General features: G+C 34.1%; 2 protein-coding genes across 4 annotated transcripts in view; one reads left to right on the top strand and one right to left on the bottom strand.

The window, feature by feature from the left end:
• The window catches only part of rassf4a (Ras association domain family member 4a), a 52,222-nt gene that overhangs the window by 15,369 nt on the left and 16,610 nt on the right, over positions 1 to 20,243 (top strand). For all 3 annotated transcript variants that reach the window (XM_067386457.1, XM_067386456.1, XM_067386455.1), the window contains 10 exons: positions 3,176 to 3,262; positions 3,352 to 3,427; positions 13,315 to 13,460; positions 15,459 to 15,541; positions 15,772 to 15,932; positions 16,800 to 16,901; positions 16,977 to 17,028; positions 17,114 to 17,235; positions 18,003 to 18,100; positions 18,189 to 19,184. In XM_067386457.1, the coding sequence (XP_067242558.1) occupies positions 3,207 to 3,262; positions 3,352 to 3,427; positions 13,315 to 13,460; positions 15,459 to 15,541; positions 15,772 to 15,932; positions 16,800 to 16,901; positions 16,977 to 17,028; positions 17,114 to 17,235; positions 18,003 to 18,100; positions 18,189 to 18,258 (966 nt within the window). In that variant the 5' untranslated portion in view covers positions 3,176 to 3,206 and the 3' untranslated portion in view covers positions 18,259 to 19,184. The remainder of the gene's footprint in view (positions 1 to 3,175; positions 3,263 to 3,351; positions 3,428 to 13,314; positions 13,461 to 15,458; positions 15,542 to 15,771; positions 15,933 to 16,799; positions 16,902 to 16,976; positions 17,029 to 17,113; positions 17,236 to 18,002; positions 18,101 to 18,188; positions 19,185 to 20,243) is intronic.
• On the bottom strand, positions 318 to 2,426 carry LOC137020633 (C-X-C motif chemokine 3). Its single transcript, XM_067386459.1, has 4 exons — positions 2,324 to 2,426; positions 1,468 to 1,597; positions 1,290 to 1,373; positions 318 to 1,142 (listed from the first exon to the last, which is right to left on the bottom strand). Exons 1-4 carry the CDS (start codon positions 2,418 to 2,420, stop codon positions 1,046 to 1,048), a joined length of 408 nt encoding a protein of 135 aa, XP_067242560.1. The 5' UTR covers positions 2,421 to 2,426; the 3' UTR covers positions 318 to 1,045.

The raw sequence follows: 20,243 nt of genomic DNA, 5'->3' as shown, positions 1-20,243 counted from the left end.
TTGTATAAATGTTTATTAAATATGTAATTTTATATATTACAAAAACATTATATCTGTGCAGCTGTTGAATTTTATAGCAGAATTTACACTGCGTTCCAAATTATTATGCAAGTGGCATATCAGTAAGATTTCAGTACAATAAACATTCAGATTTTAGTTTTTCTAAGAAAATGTTTGTTTGTTTATTTATCTATGTCTTTTTAGAAAACTGGTATCAATCTCAGACAAAATAATTGCCCATATTGCATGAGAACTGTGACTTGCTTAATAATGTGGAACAACCTCTAAGTAGGGTTTCCATTGACCTGGCAAATTATTTTGTCTGAGATTGATACCAGTTATCTAAAACAACAAAAATAAACAAACAAACAAACAAACATTCTCTTAGAAAAACTAAAATCTGAATGTTTATTGTACTGAAATCTTGCATAATAATTTGGAATGCAGTGTATTCAACAAACAAGAGAAAAAAAAAGTAAAGAAACACATTGAAGTTCTCCTTTTGTGTGATAGTTCATCAAATCAAATCAGCTTTTATTTGGCAAGTATGCATAACATACAAGGAATTTTTCACCAGTATAATTCATCCCACATGTATATTCACTGTATTGTAATGCTTGCAGATACCAAAATACAATGCTTTTCAAACAACAACACAAAAATTATTAAATCAAATATTTTTATATTAAACTGTAAAAATGCATTTTTTCATTTTTTTAAATCAATGAATACTTATATTTATAATAAACATAAATATCCGTTTTCAAACTGTATGATACGTTAGACTTGAATAGCAGGGCTCAACTCATCCCTGCATAATATGTCAAGGTTTAGTTACTGTCCCTGTTGCAACACGCCTTCATTATATGCCGTTCCTGTGGCCTCGATACACATGTGCACTCCTCTTCAGCTTTTTCTTATGTCCTTGGCTTGTTTAGTGCATATTAAAGTACAGTGGCACCACAGCACTTTGCACAGGCTTTGTACAGCATTCTTCTCTGTTAATCTCTTAGGTTCTCTGCCTCCATCTGTTTAGTATTTGAGGTTAAGATGTAACCGTTGGTTTTGCCTGGATCCTCTTTCTTTGCCTGGGCTTCCGTTGGCGTAAGCATCTTTTATTGTCCTTGCCATTCCTTTGCATCCTTGAAAAAAAAGAAAGAAAAATAGATGGATCAAGCTGATTAAGACATGCAGACCACCATAATATTTGGAGATGTGATGAGAGTGAGTGATGTTTGGATATGCTGTGCTTTAGTTTACAGACTCATTCTGTGATAAAACTCTCTTACCTTTGCCAACATTCCAGAAGCCTTTTGCCTTGGCCACCTTCCGGATTCAGACACACAGAGTTATTGTTCCTCTGCAGTATGACTCTAATGAAAAGTACAGAGAATAACAGAACATGTAAACCCAACGGTGAACATACATTTTGAATCTTATGAAGTAAAATGTATGTGAACTACTTACATGATCTCATCCTGTAAGCAGGTAGGTCCTTTTGGAGTGACTGTGAAATTTGAAAATGGTCCCCTGACTTTTATTTTGGTCTGTGGACACTGACAGGTCTTTGGAACATGTTGACTCTCCACCACTTGGACTGTAAAATAGAAAAAGTCAAATTAATAAACAGCCATGATGTAACTCAAAAGTTTGGGGCTGGTAAGATTTTTGTTATTTTTAAAAGAAATTAATTTTCATTAAACAAGGAAGCATTAAATTAATCAAAAGTGACAGTAAATACCTCTATCAAGTTTAATAGTTGTTATAAGTAACAACTATTTTGATTTCTATTTAAAATAAAATATTGTTCTTCTATTTTTATCTATTCATCAAAGAATCCTAAACGATAAAGAATCATGGTTTTCACAAAAATATTAAGCAGCATAAAAAAAATAAATAAAATTAAAAATACTATGATAATATTGTGAAGGATCATGTGACACTGAAGACTGAAGTAATGGCTGCTGAAAATTCAACTTTGCCATCACAGGATTAAATTATATTTTAAAATAAATTAAAGAAAGAAAGTAGTTCTTTAAAGTACAGTTAAGTGAAAAAGTTTTACAATATTACTATTTTTTTTATATATTTGTATCAAATAAATTCAGCCTTAGTGAGCACAAGAGACTGCTTTTAAAAACATTTTAAAAATATTGTATCAAACTTTTGAATGCTGTATAATTAAAATAATATTTGCATGAAATAAGTTAAATAAGTTTTGCATAGATGTAATAAGATGTAACTAAATAGAAATATGCCAGCTCAGTTACTGTTTTAGATGGTCTGGGAATCTACTGTAGTTCATCTGTTCTCATACACTCACCTGTTAGAAGGATACTGAGGTTGAAAGCCAGCAAAGCATAAGCTATTAGCGTCATGATGAGAGTGTTGCTGTGTGTAAGTGCTGAATGGCCTGCCATCAATTTATACTCTCTCTGAGGGACTTCCCTGTTGCCTCTACTGGAAATTCCTGTGCCTTGTCACTACTCCCACAGGATCAAGCCATTGTAACACGGATAAGAATGAGAGAGATTTCCAAAAAAAAAAAAACCCATTGGTGCAGGAATCTTCAAAAACATGTGCACATTATATAAGCAATCACAAATGCAGCTGACCCAAAAATGTCAATTCTGTCATTATTTACTCACCCTAATGTCATTCCAAACCCATATGCTGTTATTTTTTTACTGTGTTGAAAATCTTAACTAATCTAATCTAATCTTAACTAACTAATCTATCTATCTATCTATCATAACTTAAACTTTCAAACTTTTAAAACTACTTCAAACTTTCTGGACCAGCTTTTTCAAGCCAACTTAAAGTTTGTCTTCTAACTTTTTTATCTAGTTGTATGGTGTCCCCCACATCCCCCCAACCCCCACCCCCACCCCGTCAGATGTGATCACATTGGTATTGAAACAGAAACCGAAACTGCTGCATGAATGATTCTCCAAAATTTTCCAAGAGACTGCACACAGTGGTAACTGGAGGACCATGTGATTTCCCCTAAATCCTGTGATCACTTTTAATGGTCCTCCTGGACAAGATTCATTGTGACATTAATGGATCATGACACATGGTGTAAACCTATTCTCTTTTATTCACTCACTTATTTTTCTATATTATTAACTTTGTCTCTTTTTTCTTCCTTTCCTATTGTTTTGCTCTTCTCTAGCTGAAAGTCTTTCTATTGAGGGAACCCCAACATGGATCCTGACAAGATCTCCTATGTGAGGCTGAATGAGGAGAAAGTTATTGCAAAGTAACAGTTCCACCACTGATACACACTGAACATTAGAAACACACCTCCCAAATAAAAGCTCTCAATGTAACACCTCATGTCTTTTTCAGGTCTGATATTTTGTCCCTTCTAAAAACGTACAACTGCTACCATGAGGGAAAAAACTTTCAGCTTCGCATTCGTGAGGTATGTATCTTCATAGAAAATGAAACTAACTGTGGATCTGATTCATATCCATTGTGTTTCCTAGTAGATGATTAATAGATCTAATCTGACCTTGAGTTGAGTCAGAGTGTTTGAAACAGCTAAATAAAAAGGCTGTTGTCTCATCATGGGATTTCAAATCTGGGGCATTGGAGTGAGTGCTCAGTACAGCTGTTTGTTACTCTTAGCAAATTAATCCTTATGCTTAAAGTCCCCGTGAACCAGAATTTGCAAACATGTTTTCTCCAGTGCTGTGACGTATTTCCAGCACTGGAATTTTTTGATTTCATGCCAACTTTAAAACCTACTGAAACACAAACACCAGTTAAGTCGGCCTATGTGACACGTGATTGACTGCATCCCAGATCTATAATATCATTACAAACTATCATTATGTATTATTATTATTATTATTATTTTGTTGTCATTATAATTTTTCTGTTACTCTGAAATACTTATTGTAGGATCACAAATTATTTTCCTATTGTAAATATGAGTAATATAGATAGCCTATATTAAGATTATAATATTATAATTTATTACAGTTTTTTACAATCACTTTGCTACTATTTTCAGTACCTTGATGTCATTTTTCACAACTCTAGACACAAAACTCAAAACGGTTATCACTTGTAACACAGGCTGTCTAATGTTCAAAACATTGCATTGTTCATTCATATCTTTAAAGAAATCTTGCACTTGCACAATCATTGGTTCAAAATACAAATTTACTGTGAAATACCATTGAAACATAACTATAGATCACCCACACACAAGCAACTGATAGTTTAACTGTGTCATTGTTTGTATAATCATTAAATATTGTAGAACAAAATAGTTGATACAGGTTTCATTATGGTACTACATGTACTCTGTAAAAGTACTGCAGTAGTAGAGAGAATACTACAGACACAGAATCATTGAACAAAGTTTGTAATATATTTATGAAAAACACTACAGTACAATCACAACATAGCTTTATTTGAATCAAAGCAAAAATAATTAGCTATGAAATTGAAAAGAAAAGACGGTACTGTAAAACATCAAATGCAGTGTTCCTCAACTTGCTTGTACCGTAAGAAACAAAACAGGAGTGCACTGCAAAACATGCTGTTCTTACTTAGAGTTTTTGTCTTGTTTCTAGTCAAAATATCTTAAATGCATGAAGCATTTTCTTGAAAAGTAAAAATTATTTTCTTGTTTTCAGGAAAAATAAGTCAAAATTAAGTACGTTTTTTTTCTGAAAACAAGAAAATAATTTTTACTTTTCAAGAAAATGCTTCTTGATTTAAGAACTTTAAGATATTTTGACAAGAAACAAGACAAAAACTCTGTAAGAACAGCAATTTTTGCAGTGTGAGAAGGTGGTACAGTATAATTTTTGCAGTTTGAGAAGGTGGTACAGTATTTGGGGCCATAGACACAGTGTCTGATGAAGCATTATGATAAAATATTAGGCTACATCCATGGATATTGTAGACTAATTGGTTCATGTTCCACGCTAATTGGTGACAATGAATCTCGTTAACCTGAAACGTTCATGATTTACAGTAAACATGGAAGATTGTTTTTCTGTTTCCATGCAACTATGCATTAAGTAGTTGTATTGTATTTAATTGTAAATTGTATTTAATTTGTCTTCTGGGAAACATGCTAGTATCTTTTGTTGCTTCCGAAGGCAACTATGCATTAAGAGTAATGCATCAGTTACATATCATTTTGAGAAGTTGTATCAGTTGATAGTTAGATCATTGTAAGGAAATGAATAGACACTCATTTGAAATGTAATGTGTGAATTGCCTTTTGAAATAGTAGTAATTTGATGTTAAGTTGTGTCATATTGAACAGGTGATTTTTGTTGAATGAACGAATGATCTAAGTTTTATGTGTATTGTATCCAAGCAATTGAGAAAAGGGTTAGAGTTTTGAAAAATGTGCCTTTTGATCATTGGTTGTGAGTTTTGTGTCTAGAGTTGTGAAAAATGACATCAAGGTTCTGAAAATAGTAGCAAAGTGATTGTAAAAAACCATATCAAGTTTAATCAAAATATCATACCTGGAAATTCCATTGTAAACAGCTGGTGTTTTCTTGTGACATATTGTAGTTTTTCACTTTTGAGAGCAATGCCCATCTCAAAATCCAAAATCAATGCATAGAAATCAAGCGTTAGCTTCACTTATGGCAGGTCACGTCAGTCAAGCTCGCATCAGCTGACTCCCAGGTGACTTGCGTTTACCCATATGAATATGACGCCTATCACAGCGTGTCAACGGCAACACATGCACAGACAAATCCAAATTAAACCCTGCGGCTCGTGACGACACATTGATGTCCTGAGACACAAAATGATTGGTTTGTGCGAGAAACCGAACAGTATTTATATAATTTTTTTACCTCTAATACACCACTATGTCCAACTGCATTCAGCACTCGGTTAGTGAGGTCTGATCGCGCTCTGACAACGGAAGTGATGTCTAGCACTCATTGAAGTAAAAGCGCGAGACATCACTTCCGTTATATATATATCATAACATTGCTAATAAAGACCAATAATTCTCTAGCTTGCTCTAAATTATGTCCAACATTGGGATTAAATTTAATTGTGAATATTTTTATGAATCATGATGCAGCTAGTGAACGAGCACACGTGGCTAGTGAACAAGGCCTTCTATCTGTTCTCACACTGAGGCCCCTTGCAAGGTCATGGGAAGAGATGTAATTATTCATTAAACTCTATCTACAAATCATTTACAATCTGTTGCTGTCTGTGAATGACCAAGATAGATTAAAAAAAAAAAAAAAAAAAAACTAATTATTTCTAATTTTATCTCAAGTTAACTTAACAAGTATTTTTAATAGGAGGGTTGGTCTGATTTGTCAGCAAATAGGACAGGCTGTCACATTGCTATGATCTGTTGGATTTGTTACAGTCTCTGGGAAATCCCTACAGGTTGTTTGTGTTTCAGAACGAGTTTAACTTCAGCCAGTATGATACTGAAAGTAAAGAGATTTTCCACTGCTCAGACAGACATAAATAGTCTAAAACGTCTAAAATAACTGCATGCAGAACTCATACTCACGTTTCTTCAGCTTGCTGTTACTTTTTATAATAATCATTATTGTTGAAAATATTGTTGAATTGACTGATTTACAGCTGACAATGGGGTATAGGATCTATGTGAAGACATGGATGTGTAGAGGCAGTATTTAACACATTCCTTAGTATTGTACTGATTTCACTGTGTAATTAACTTGAGGGCGTTTCAAAAATTGTCAGGTTTTGTTGTATTGAATGTAATCACATGATGTTGAGTCACAGGTATTGTGAGGCAATAACTGTATAGAGAGAGAGAGTCTACAGATAAGTACAGATAAAGACACATTGCGTAAGATAAAGACTGAAGGTTCAAGGGAAAAGTGAGAGTACTGAAAGGAAATTAGTTAACTTTGATGGATTGCAGGAGCCTATAGTAAAGTATGTATGTAGCAGGAGCTGACATGCCCAGGGTCCCGATGACGATAGCTTAATTGTTTACGGTACTTAAACCCTCAACCTTTTAGGTTGTAGCCCCGGCACTATGGGAATATTAGAGGATTAGTCCAAAATCTGTAAGATCTATGCTCATCTTTAGAAATTAAGATATTTTGACGAAATCTGAGAGCTCTCTGACACCTCAAAACCTTTATTTTTGTTTTGTTTTTTTCGCACAAAATGTATTCGCTTCATAAAACTAGGGTTGAACCACTGTAGTTACGTTGACTATTTTAACAATGTTTTAGTACCTTTCTGGACCTTGACAGTTGTAATTAAATTGCTGTCTATTGAGGAGTCAGACAGCTCTCGGAAATCATCATAATATTTAATTTGTGTTCTGAAGATGAACAAAAGTCTTACGGGTGTGGGAACGACTTGAGGGTGAGTAATTAATGACAGAATTTAAATTTTTGGGTGAACTATCCCTTTAATGTGGAGAACAAAATTAACCCAGTTAAGCAGCATTAATCTGCAAAGAATGTTTTTAATTGAATTTTGCAGTATTTATTATACAGTTGCAAGAAGAAGTATGTGAACCGCTTGCAGAATCTGTGAAACTTAATAATTTTTAACAAAATAATGGAGATAATACAAAATACATGTTATTTTTTATTTAGTACTGTCCTGAGTAAGATATTTTACATAAAAAATGTTTACATATAATCGACAAGACAAAAAAAATAACCCCATTCATAAGTATATGAACCATTGATTTTTAATACTGTGTGTGGTTACCTGGATGATCTACGGTTGTTTTTGTGATGGGTGTTCATGAGTCCCTTGTTTGACCTAAACAGTTAAACTGAGCTCTGTTCTTCAGAAAAATCCTCCAGGTCCTGCAGATTCTTCATTTTTCCAGCCTCTTTTGCATATTTGAACCCTTTCCAGCAGTGACTGAATGATTCCGAGATTCATCTTTTCACACTAAGGACAACTGAGGGACTCAAACACAACTTTTAAAAAAGGTTCAAACATTCACTGATGCTTCAGGAAAAAAAACAAAAAACACGATGCATTAATAGTTGGGGGTTTTCACCCCCCATCTATTAATGCATCATGTTTTTTTCTTTGGAATTTGAAGATCAAAGTAAATTGTATTTAATTTGTCTTCTGGGAAACATGCAAGTATCTTTTGTTGCTTCCGAAGGGCTGTACTAACTGAAAAAAAAAAAAAAATGATATTCAAGCGAAATAAGAAAAATGTGGACCTCTTCATCCTGTTCAAAAGTTTTCACCCCTGACTCTTGATGCTTTGTGTTTCCTTCTGGAGCATCAGTGAATGTTTGAACCTTTTTTAATAGTTGTGTTTGAGTCCCTCAGTTGCCCTCCATGTGAAAAAAATAGATCTCAAAATGATTCAGTCATTGCTGGAAAGGGTTCAAATATGAAAAAGGTGGTGGAACACCGAAGAATTTTTGGGACCTGGAGATTTTTTTCCGAAGAACAGAGCTCAGTTTAACTGCTCAGGACAAACAAGAGACTCATAAACAACCATCACAAAACAAAAAAACAGTCACAGATCATCAGGTAACCACACACAGTATTAAGTATCAATGCTTCACAAACTTTTTAACTGGGTCATTTTAATAAATTCAGCTATTTTTTGTCTTGTGGATTATATGTAAACATCTTTTATGTAAAATATCTTACTCAGGACAGTACTAAATAAAAAATAACATGCATTTTGTATGATCTCTCTTATTTTGTTAAAATTTTGCACATTTTCACAGATTCTGCAAGTGGTTCACATACTTTTTCTTGCAACTGTAAATGATTTATCTGTGCACATAATTTCTTTTAATTCAAGTGCCCATGTGCTCATCTTTAATCAAAATACCCCCACCACCTGTTTAACTGCCACTTACATGAGTAAACAGCAATAGCAAACCACAACCATCAACGATCCAATCAATTCCTGGTGGACAAAATCAAGTCCCGACCCGTCCTACATTTTTTTTTCTTGTTCAAAAAGCCCTCTAAGACATGTTTTTGTGAGATTCTCTTGTTAAACCTGCATGGCAACTAATGGTTTTAAAAAAATAATAATAAGTAAAACACCATCTGGACCCAAAAAGCACTTCTCTCCATTCATGGTCATTCAAAATGAGCTGTGTATTGTGAAAAAATACAACATATAAAATAAAGATTATTTAAGAGTGTTCTATATATTTTTGAGGACATGATAAATTACTTTTCTCCTTTTCTGCCAACTTTAGCCTAACATCTTCTGCAAACAGTCAGGTTGGTCCAGCTAGCTGAGTAACTGCCACGAGATAAATTTGTCTTTGTTATTTTTACCAGCCTAACCTACTGTTCATAAATGGCTCCATCTAGAGGTTAACTTTAGTAGATGCACTTTAGTGTAAGATCACATTCCAGTCACATTTCTTCTTGCTGTTTGTTTAGTCTTTGATTATGAGATTAAACTCAGCAGAACCCAGCGACCACCCACATCTGTTTGCTCAGGGGGAAAAAAACGTCATTTTTAGGCAACTTTCAGTAATCTGAGTACACTTACGTGTACACATATACTACAGAAAAACTAATCTTTAAAAACTGCAAATTGCCAAGTCTGAAAGAGTCTTTGAAATAATTATTTTTATTGTATTTTTTTCCTCTTTTAGTAGACTAGATATCAAGCGCAAGAATAAATATTACTCTTTTGACAGCAATTTCTATTAAACAACATTTGAACAGAAAAATACTCTAATGTACACACATTTTCGAATTTTTTTTTTTTTTTTTTTTGTACTTTCTGTACTAAGTTTTTTCATGTGAGATGGGCCTACCATTGCGATGGAAATGTTTGGAAAACACTAGAAGCCACTAAAACGCTATTAAAATGAAACTAAAATCTTCCTTTCTGCATTACACATTATATTTTTCTGATTCATGATACGAGAAAAGATGTTTTCTCTGTCTGCAGGAATCAGAAGGTTCATTGAGCGCCCTCTGTTGGTTCTCTTCAGACAGTTGCTGTAAAAGGAAAAATTACATGCAGCCAACAGAGGTCGCTTCATAACTGGACTTGCCATCTCTTGCTTGCGTGGTTCCAACCGCAAAGAGAATTACTTTTGTGTTTTAGCCCCTGGCCTTGTTTTATTTGCATATTTTGCTAAGGGATAATACTGTGGGAAGCTGCTGATCTGTGAAAATGAAGGAATGAATTATAGATGAAATTAGTATCTATTATTATTCATGTTGCATTTGCTCATTACACATGATTGTCTCTGGTCATATTAGCATTTCATCAGTTTTAAACACACACACATAGATAGATAGATAGATAGATAGATAGATAGATAGATAGATAGATAGATAGATAGATAGATAGATAGATAGATAGATAGATAGATAGATAGATAGATAGATAGATAGATAGATAGATAGATAGATAGGGAAAACATTAACGTTCTTGAAGTCAATATACTTTTTACATTTATTTAAAAAGCATAGAATGTAGAAAACCATGACTTTGACAGGGTGTAAACATTAGCATCTTTGTACAAAAAGTCTGTTCAGACAATAAATTAAGAAGTTCAATTCATGAGATCCTCCATTGCGTTCATCCATCAAACGTTCAGAGTTATCCTTACGTCATTTCACATTGGCGCATTAGAGTAACCACAAAGCAGCAGGTGCGCTGTCAGTCCTGCGCAAATTTTCACCGTGTGACTGTAAGTGTGTCTGTGCAAACAACCAGTCCAGTGGATCTTTAGCACCGCAGGCCACCTGACTGCTAAACCTCAGCGTGACCTCGTCCAGGCCGAGGGAAGCGCGACGGGGCTGCAGAGCCCGGGAAGCGCTGCGCGGCGTTGTGGTAGAGCCCGCATGTTTCCCCACGGGTTTACGCCTGTGAGTCCTGGATATCCTCAAAGGGCCGCAAGCAGGCTGGGCCAGTTCTTTAATAGAGTTCACATATTCATCCAGGGACTGCGAGAGGTCCTCATGCGATTCTGTTATTGTTGGTAGAGGAGCCACAGACAAAAGTAATCTTCTGGGTTTCATCCTGGAAAGAGATGAGCAACAGTTAGTTATATATGCAGTCTGCATCTGTAATGACATTTGACAGTCAATAAATGTTTAGTTGATCATAAACCTTTCAGTAAATCATATATCTCAAATTTACCTGTAGGACAAGCTTCTAGGATCAGAGTGGTGTCTGTGTTTGGTTTGTTCAGGTTCAGAGGCAGCTCAACCCCTTTTATACAGTCACGGCAGTTGAGGACCATAAGCCAAGGCACTAAATTTAGCTAAGCTCTAACCTTGCATGCCTGACAGGAAGTGTGTGTGTGCTGAGCAGAGAGTAGAGAGGAAGCTGACCAATGGGACCTCACCGCAGCTGCCCTGAATGTTTACATTGCAGTAACAATGAGACCCTGGGAGCAATCGGCCCTCCACCTACATGACACTTGACTACACTCACTCAAAATTACAACAGCTGCCAACACCATTACAGCTTTGTATTTTGGTCACAGGTTTTTGTTGAAGAGCCGAGATCCAGTGGGATAAAGTCTGGTGGGCTGCAGCTTTGACCTTGCTTTGTAACTGCGTTGAATGATTATATAATTAAAGAGTCAAAGAATCTGCTGTTAAAGATGAACAACTGAGAATTAAACATTGTTTTCTGTGAATTCAGAAAGTAAATAACCTAGGATTGAAATGAGATGTAGGCACCAGCTACATAATATAATTATGTAAATATCACCATAAAGGAGTTTGATTTAACATGGTGGTTTTGTGGTCTGCTGAATTAAAGTGTCACTGTGGGTTTTTAAAGTGAAATGCAGCTATGGTAATAATATCAGACGTGAACTGCAACGTTTGTTTTCTCACCTCATATTCACCCTTAAGCTAAAAGCAAAGATATTCAGTAGAGCTAAGAAAGGTGCTCATCAAGTTAGGTTAAATCCTTTAAACGTACATAAATAGAAGGTTGTGACAGTGTCACATGCATCTGCTACAAACAGCTATATTAAGCAGCTGTCCTAAATCTTGTGGTTTAATCAGTGTGGTATATTTAGCTCCGTCAAATGAATTAGTCAGACGATATTGTTCTTTGTATGTGAACGGAAGAGACTTATCTACTTTGTTGACTTAGGACTTGATAGTATTAAGACTGTGCTTAAGTGGCACGTTTCTGCCTGAAAGATCTGCATTCTATCTATCTATCTATCTATCTATCTATCTATCTATCTATCTATCTATCTATCTATCTATCTATCTATCTATCTATCTATCTATCTATCTATCTATCTATCTATCTATCTATCTATCTAGTTTTTAATAAGAAGACATACATTTTCCTTGGCCAGACATCACTTGCTGTCTATTATTTTATCCAACTGATTACAAATAACTTTCAATTCCAGTCTCCTTATTCCTAACCTATTCCTAATGTTTTTAAGAAATGTATACTTTCATTCATTAGGGATGCATTCATTTAACATTTATAATGTTGCAAAAAATGTCTATTTCAAGTAAATGCTGTTCTGTTGTACTTTATATTTACAAAAGATATCACAATTATTTATCAAAGAAAAATATATTATGGTTTCCACAAAAAAATAATAATAAAGTTTCTTGAGCACCAAATTAGTATATTAGAATGCTTTCTGAAGGATCATTTGACACTGAAGACTGAAATAATGAAATTCAGCTTTGTTAGAAAACAGTTATTTTAAATTGTAATATTTAATTAAATTTGGATACACTTTATTTTAAGGTGGCATAGTTATATACTTAAATAAGTACTGAGTAATATTAACTACATGTACTTACGGTTAGGGTTTGGTTTAGGGTTAGTTACTTGTAATTATGCATAATTTACTGTAATTACTATAGTAAGTACACATGTAGTATCATGTAATTATGTCACCTTAAAATAAAGTCTTGCCTAAAATTTCCTGTTTTCAGTTATTTGAAGTATTCGATCTGTAGTCTGTCATATGTCATGTCAATTTGAAGTCAGTTTCCTAAAGTGCTCATTGTAGCCTGTATTACAGCACTGTAACAATTTTCATTCAACACTTCTGAGGGTGAATGAAACCTGTATTTTGCACTTTTTGCTATTGAATTAACTGATAGTTAAGATTACTGAATTGAACGCACATCATTGTTCAGAGTCACACTCGAAAATAATACATCTTGTACGTGTGCTGTATTGTACTCCTCCCAAAGTGACTTTCCATAACTTCACCGTCTTCAATTGAATTTCTGCGGTTTGCAACTGCCTCTTCAGCACGTACACTTGAAACTGAGCTGAGACATGAGCCAGCAGGATTTCCTCCCTCTGACAAAAGGGTAAATGATGATTATTATTATTACTTGCAGGAAGAGGGCGAGCTGATTGTGGAGGGTTTACTCAACATCTCCTGGGGCTTGAAAAGGCCAATCAGACTCCAAATGCACGACGACAACGAGCGTTTTCGCTATGCCTGCACGGGTGTGTGGAGGGAGGAGTGCTCAGAGTCCAGCAGGTGGGTGGAACAGCCTGAATCCTGCTGCTACACCACACCCAGATGTCCCCTTTCTTTCATTAGGTCGTAACTCCATCTGTTCGTTTCATTATTTCAATCGTAGATGTCTCAATTTATAGGTTATGTCATGGATGTAAACCCTTTTTTGTATGTTAAATGGCTGCTCCTTTCTTTCACAGTCAGCTTACACTGTAAAAAAAAAAAAAAATCCTGTAAAATTTACGCAAAAAAAATGGCAGCTGTGGTTGCCAGAATTTTACTGTAAAAATATGGTAGCAACATTTTAGGTATTTTACAGTTTAAAACCGTATAATTTGAAGGTTTATATTTTAATAACTGTTTATTTTGCACACTGTAAAAAAAATTCCATTAAATTTACAGTAAAAAAACCCCGGCTGCTGTGGTTGCCAGAAATTTATGGTAAAAAATACGGTAGCAACATTTTAGGTTTTACAGATTTAATTTAAATTTACAGTAAAAAAATATATTTCATTAACTGATATAATGTTAATTTACCAACGTATTGAAGTACTAATATCTGTTTTGTATCTTTGTAATACACTGACAACCACCAAACACAGTGGTGATGAGAGTCACATGATGAATCAAAGCTCATCAAGCTTTTCCACAAGTTGAGAAGGACAATACTAATATATAAAAGGTGCACACAGTGTCATTCATACAAACACTAAACACCATCATGGTAACACACATGACATTTTAAAAATGCAATAAACATTAATTTTGCAACATTAGATGTAACATAAAACCCTAATGTACATAACTGATTAGAAAAAACTAAGAAGAAACAGAGTTATTTCAACAAAAATACATCAAATGTGAAGTGTCATGAAGGGAATTATGGGAACTTCAATTTACTGTAAGGTTACGGTAATTTCACTGTAAATGATACAATGACTTATTTTTCACTTACAAAAACTGTAAATTGAATGGTATTTCACTGTAAAATTACACTAAATGTAAGGTTAGAACTATTTCAGAGGAATATTCACCGTATATACAGTAGTATGGAAACTTTCTGTAAACCACCTTTTCACTGTAGTATTTTTAGTCTTTTATCGTTAAAATCACAATCATTTTTTACATTGTAGATTTTATCATAAATAATGCCTTGCACTTTTCCTAAAATCCCCAAAAAAATACTTTTCATTGAGGTTTAATGCACTTTCTATCATAGCTGTAACTCTGTAAGCATTGATGACCTGTGGTCATTGTTAGAAAGGAATATTCTGGCACATGAGTGAAACTGGGTGAAAGCTGCCATTGTCTTTCACAGACAGAGGAACTAGCTATTAACTTGGGCTCACGTGCAGCACTCATCTGTATTATGGAAATTTTAATCAGCTCACAAATATAATATCCAAAGCTGTGGTGACCTTGATTTGATGCTGGAAGCAAAAAGATTCAGCACGTGAACATAAGAAGATTGTCATCTTGATCACATTAGTCAAATCAGTTAACATTATTATATAATATTATAGCTACCACAGATAAATCAATCAGAATTTCCAATGAAATATTCCAGTTTTAATAGAAAATTCCTAATTTAAAGTAAATAAATATAAATATAAATAAAGTTATTATTGAACACTTTCCATGAATATTATACAAAAAGACAAAAATCTTCAAAAAATCAAAAAAAAAAAAAAAAAAGTAAAATCAACATGAAAAGTAGCTTAACATCAAATGTTAATGTAAAATTAATACTGCTTAATGCTGGATAATAAAATCACACAAATTAAGGGTTTAAAGTATGCAAAATGTGGTTGCAGATTTTCTGAACTTCATTTAAATAAATAGAAAATATTATGTAGTGTGATCTCTTGCGATGATCATACATTTTTGAGATGGCCATACAACAACTGCTGAAAAACAACATAAGAACAGTAATTGAAGGCTTTTTTTGTACCATATCCATTGAAAGCTTATAGTTTGCCATCATATTGTTCAATTAGACATTTTTGTGGTTGTTTACAGGAATGAAAATGGTGAACAGAGTTTTTCACACCAGTTTTGTTTAGAGCCCAACAACAACAAAATCAGTGCCACACCTGTACCCAGTGAGTATGAAAAACATCCGGACCTCTCCACACAAAAGTAGGAAAACCTTTAAATGCTCTTTTTAATATTGAAGGTTGTTATAGATTATTTTTCTTAACTGAACTAAATGCATAATTGGATGTTCCCAACATTTTTCTGACATGAAGGGCTCTAGTAAAGAGCTCATCTTTGAATGTCTCATCTAAATGCTTTTAGCCTACTCATGTCTCTGAATGCTGTTCTGCTGCAGGTGTGGATGGTGCTGAGGAGGACATCCCTCAACTGCTGAGAACGAGAAGTGATGCCAGCTATGTGAATATCCAAAGAAGATCTAAAATCCACAACTCTGCCGATTCACAGAGAATAAAAAGACACCGCTTCTCCATCAATGGCCATTTCTACAACCACAAAGTATTTTATTATTCTTAATAAGCACTGTTAAACTTGAACTGTGACTATCCATAAAGCTTTCACCCAGAGAACACTAGGGCAGCCTCTCAGGCAGAAGACAGAGATGAGCTGGAAGTCTTCCATGCTCCAAGCTCAGGACAATAGTACAATAGAGCTCACTGAAAGATAACATTCATTGTGCCTGGCAAGGGGCCTGGTGCTCTCATAAAGTGCCACAGCAGCATCTGTAAAGGGAAGTGTCCGTCGTCTAAGTGTTTATGCTGTACATCAGTATTGTGAGATGGATGCAGCTGTTGAGAGGCAGTGTTTTCCTGTGCAGGCCTTCCCTTTGGCTGCACCATGTGCTTTTATTATCTGTTGTCATCTGCCACTCTCATAAATGGTCCTCGAAGGTCGTATAAGTTGGCCTGGTCCCTTTGCAGATGTGGAGATGTCACATGAACCTTCAGAAATCATTCTAATATGCTGATTTAATGCTAAAGAACATTTCTTATTATTATCAATGTTGAAAACAGTTTCTTAATTAACTGCTTTCTATATATATATATTATAAATGTCTTTACAGCCACTGTTGATAAATTTAATGATTATATTCGGAAACAAAAACACATATTTAAAAACGTTCTATAGCTGCCAGTCATTTTATTGCCTTATGCTAATCAAATGGCACAGCATACAAGGACTATATTACCTTTCATAACTTAATTGTATATTGTACAGTACATTATATGAATTTAATCGTGGCCTATTTTTTTTTTTCTCCAAATGTTATTTGCCAAATTTTACACTAAACTTGTACCACATCATTTATGAAAGATCAAACATTTACAATCACTTATTGCTGAACTTGATCTCCTTTCTTTACAGACATCAGTTTTCACTCCATCGTATGGTTCAGTGACTAATGTGCGAGTGAACAGCACTTTAACAACACATCAAGTTCTTAACCTGCTTCTTACTAAGTTTCGGGTAAGTTTTCCCTGATTCAGTTGAATATGATGATCTTTACTACTCATTACTTCTCTGTTTTGTACTTCTTTACAGGTTGAGAATAAGGCAGATGAGTTTGCCCTATACCTAGTCCATGCGTCAGGGGGTGAGGCTTGTCATTCTTAAGTTTACAGTGTTTAGTTTCTGCAAGAGTCGACTGAATTTGCGGATTCCTCATCTTTTGTCCCCAGAGAGAACAAAACTTAAGGACACAGAATACCCTTTGGTATCTCGCCTGCTGCATGGTCCATGTGAAAAAATTGCCAGAATGTTTATTATGGAAAAGGACCTTGGTGAAGAGATTACGTACGATGTGAGTATTTTTGTGAGTATTTCAAAGTTCAGAATAGGTCATTCAGAACGTGATTCCCCTGGCAAACTATTCTGTTGTTCAAATATAGATACAGTAAACAATAATGTCACTTCCAGATATCAAGTCTAATTTTAGGATCCTACCAAGTAGACTAACAATGGTACAAATATTTCGACTGCATATTTATACACTATAGTTCAAAAGTTTGAGGATCATATGCTTTTCTTTTTTCTTTTTTTTTAAGAAATTATTACATTTATACAACAAATGTGCATTAAATTGATTAAAAATGACAGTAAAGATATTTATAATGTTACAAAAGATTTTTATTTCAAATAAATGCTGTTCTTCTAAACTTTCTATTCATCAAAGTATCCTGAAAAAATGTATCATGGTTTCCACAAAAACATTAATCAGTACAAAACTGATAGTAATAAGAAAGTTTTCTTAGCATAATAGAATGATTTCTGAAGGATGTGACACTTAAGACACTTAATGATGCTGAAAATTAATGTTTGCCAACACGGAATAAATGACATTTTAAAATATATTCAAATATAAATCAGCTATTTTAAATTGTAATAATATTTCACAACATTTTAATGTGTTTTTGACCAAATAAATGCAGTCTTGGTAAGCATAAGAGACTTCTTTCAAAAATTTTGAACAGTAGTGTATGTGCAAGTTCTCTGTGCTATTTTTGTTAATATTCAGAACATTCATTGCTTATATTTCAGTGGTTAATACATTAATGCATTGTCTTTCAGGTTGCACAGTATATTAAGTTTGAAATGCCAGTTTTGGACAGTTTCATCAAGAAATTGGAAGAGGAGGAAGAGAGAGAGATTTTAAAACTGACAAGAAAGTAAGCAAGCACAATATTCTTTGTTCCCTTAAGAACAAAAACCCCAATATATTCATTTTTATCTTTGTTGTACTTTCGTTTTTTACAGATACAGAGCACTGAGGTCAATGATATTACAGAAATTGGATGGCATCTCTGACAGTGCAAATTATGCGTGAGAAAATGTGCTGATGGTTTAGTGCAGAGGCACCTTCTCTGTTGTGCATTCAACAGCAGTGAGCCACAGATAGTTTTAGGTTTTTCATTTATGTTGAAGACGTCAGCGCAATAACTAGTATAAGAAAAGTATAATCTACTGGTATTTAGTAATTAGCAACTGTAAGTACTTTTACCCACAATTCTCAGGTGTTACTTACAAATTACCTAGAATGATATTTTATGATGAATTTATGCTCCATGACATTAAAAGACATTTTTTGTCATTGTATGTTACATTATATACACGCCTGAGAAGTTTGTACAGTAACAATGTTACCTTTTATACATTTTCAAATAAAACTAATATATGACGAATTGTTCTGTTGTACAATATCAATGAAATGCAATTACCCTGCCTCCTTGTTTATTTTAGATGCCTTTTTTGCTACCCTTATGTAGCCGATGTATTGAATATAATGCATTGCTTACAATGTTGTTATTTATTTTTGTTTGTTTCAAAGAAATGCCTTATACTGTACGGACAGAGATGTACAGTAATTGTCAATTATGTATGTGCGTGCCTACCCATGAGAAGGAGAAGCGAAACTGGACTGTGCGTTTATATGTGTGTGCGTGTGTTCAAGGACACAAAGAACTGTGGTTCTACTGTGGTTAAAAGGGCATCAGCCATCTTGGTTAAGTTTACTGGAGTTCAATGACAGGAAGAGGCATACAGAGCTTGCACCTGCGAGGCCTTGAGAAGGATCTTGGGAAAGTTACAACTTGCTTCAAATCAAGAAGATTAGAAGCTAACTTTCGCGGTAAACAACAGGAGTATAAAAGACTGATGAGTTGATTGCCTCTTCGGATACCGGTATGTCAGTACCCCCGATACCTAGAAGCCCGGAGCTGAGGACAAGAAACCCGAAGACCAGAGATTCAAAGTGTGATTATTGTATTTTATACTTTAATAATGAATAATTTGCCTTTACATTTTTGTTTATTATAAAAAGAAATTGAACTGAATACAAAAACTGCCTACCGAAATTGATTTATAGTATTTATTTGTATTTATTTTACCTAACCTGAGAATAAATAATAAGAATAAAGGCGTTAAGATCAAAGTACACACCGCAAAACAGTTCGTTTGGTCATGAGTATCATCTTTGTTTTGCTAACACAGTGTCATGTTTTATACTCGCCTATAAAATATTTAATTCATGACACAATAAAATCCAGCAGACATAGGACAATGTTAAAAGTCAGTTTGCCATTATCATTATATTTAAAATTGATGCTCATGAACCTATTCTATCACAATGCAATCCCATGGTGTTTCTTTTTATTATCTCATTATTTCATTATCATTGTTTTATTGCTTGAGAAAAATGTTGTGGTGTTTCCCTTATGTTCACAATGAGCATTTCTTATTGTTCTTTGAGTGACCCTTGCACTGAGCCAGTTCCCACAAGCTATAAAAGCTCATGTTATTGAGACTAACACATGAAGTCAGTGGCTTCTGGCTGGAGTGCCCATGTTACACAGTGGGAGGCATCCTGGGAACAAGGAACATTACTTAAGGTGGTTCCCATTTCCTGGAGAAGTAGCACAAAGAGAAAAACTAAACACTGCATTTGTGTACACTTGTAGAGTCAGTCATCTATGCCACAGAACATCATATTGTATGATATCTTAGTTAATTTGTAAATAATGATTTGAAATATTTGTATTGACAACATGAAATGTTTTTTTTTAATTCATTTTTTTTGAGAACAGTATAAGAATATTTCTGACTTTAGTAATAGTAGCTATAACCAGGGATGGGCAAAAATACATCAAAATATATTTTAAAATAAAATACAAAATACCTTAATTTTAAATGTATCAAAATAAACTACAAAATACAGCAGCCAAACCATGTATCAAAATAAACTACTGTATTTTTGGATTTTGAAAATACAACAAAATACTTTTACAAGGGAGCATGAAATTTCTTCGCAAATAT

This window comes from Chanodichthys erythropterus, chromosome 5 (genome assembly GCF_024489055.1).
Source record: "Chanodichthys erythropterus isolate Z2021 chromosome 5, ASM2448905v1, whole genome shotgun sequence".
NCBI lineage: Eukaryota > Metazoa > Chordata > Actinopteri > Cypriniformes > Xenocyprididae > Chanodichthys > Chanodichthys erythropterus.
The sequence above is the reverse complement of the archived record's forward strand: the minus strand, read 5'-3'. Positions and strand labels throughout refer to the sequence as shown.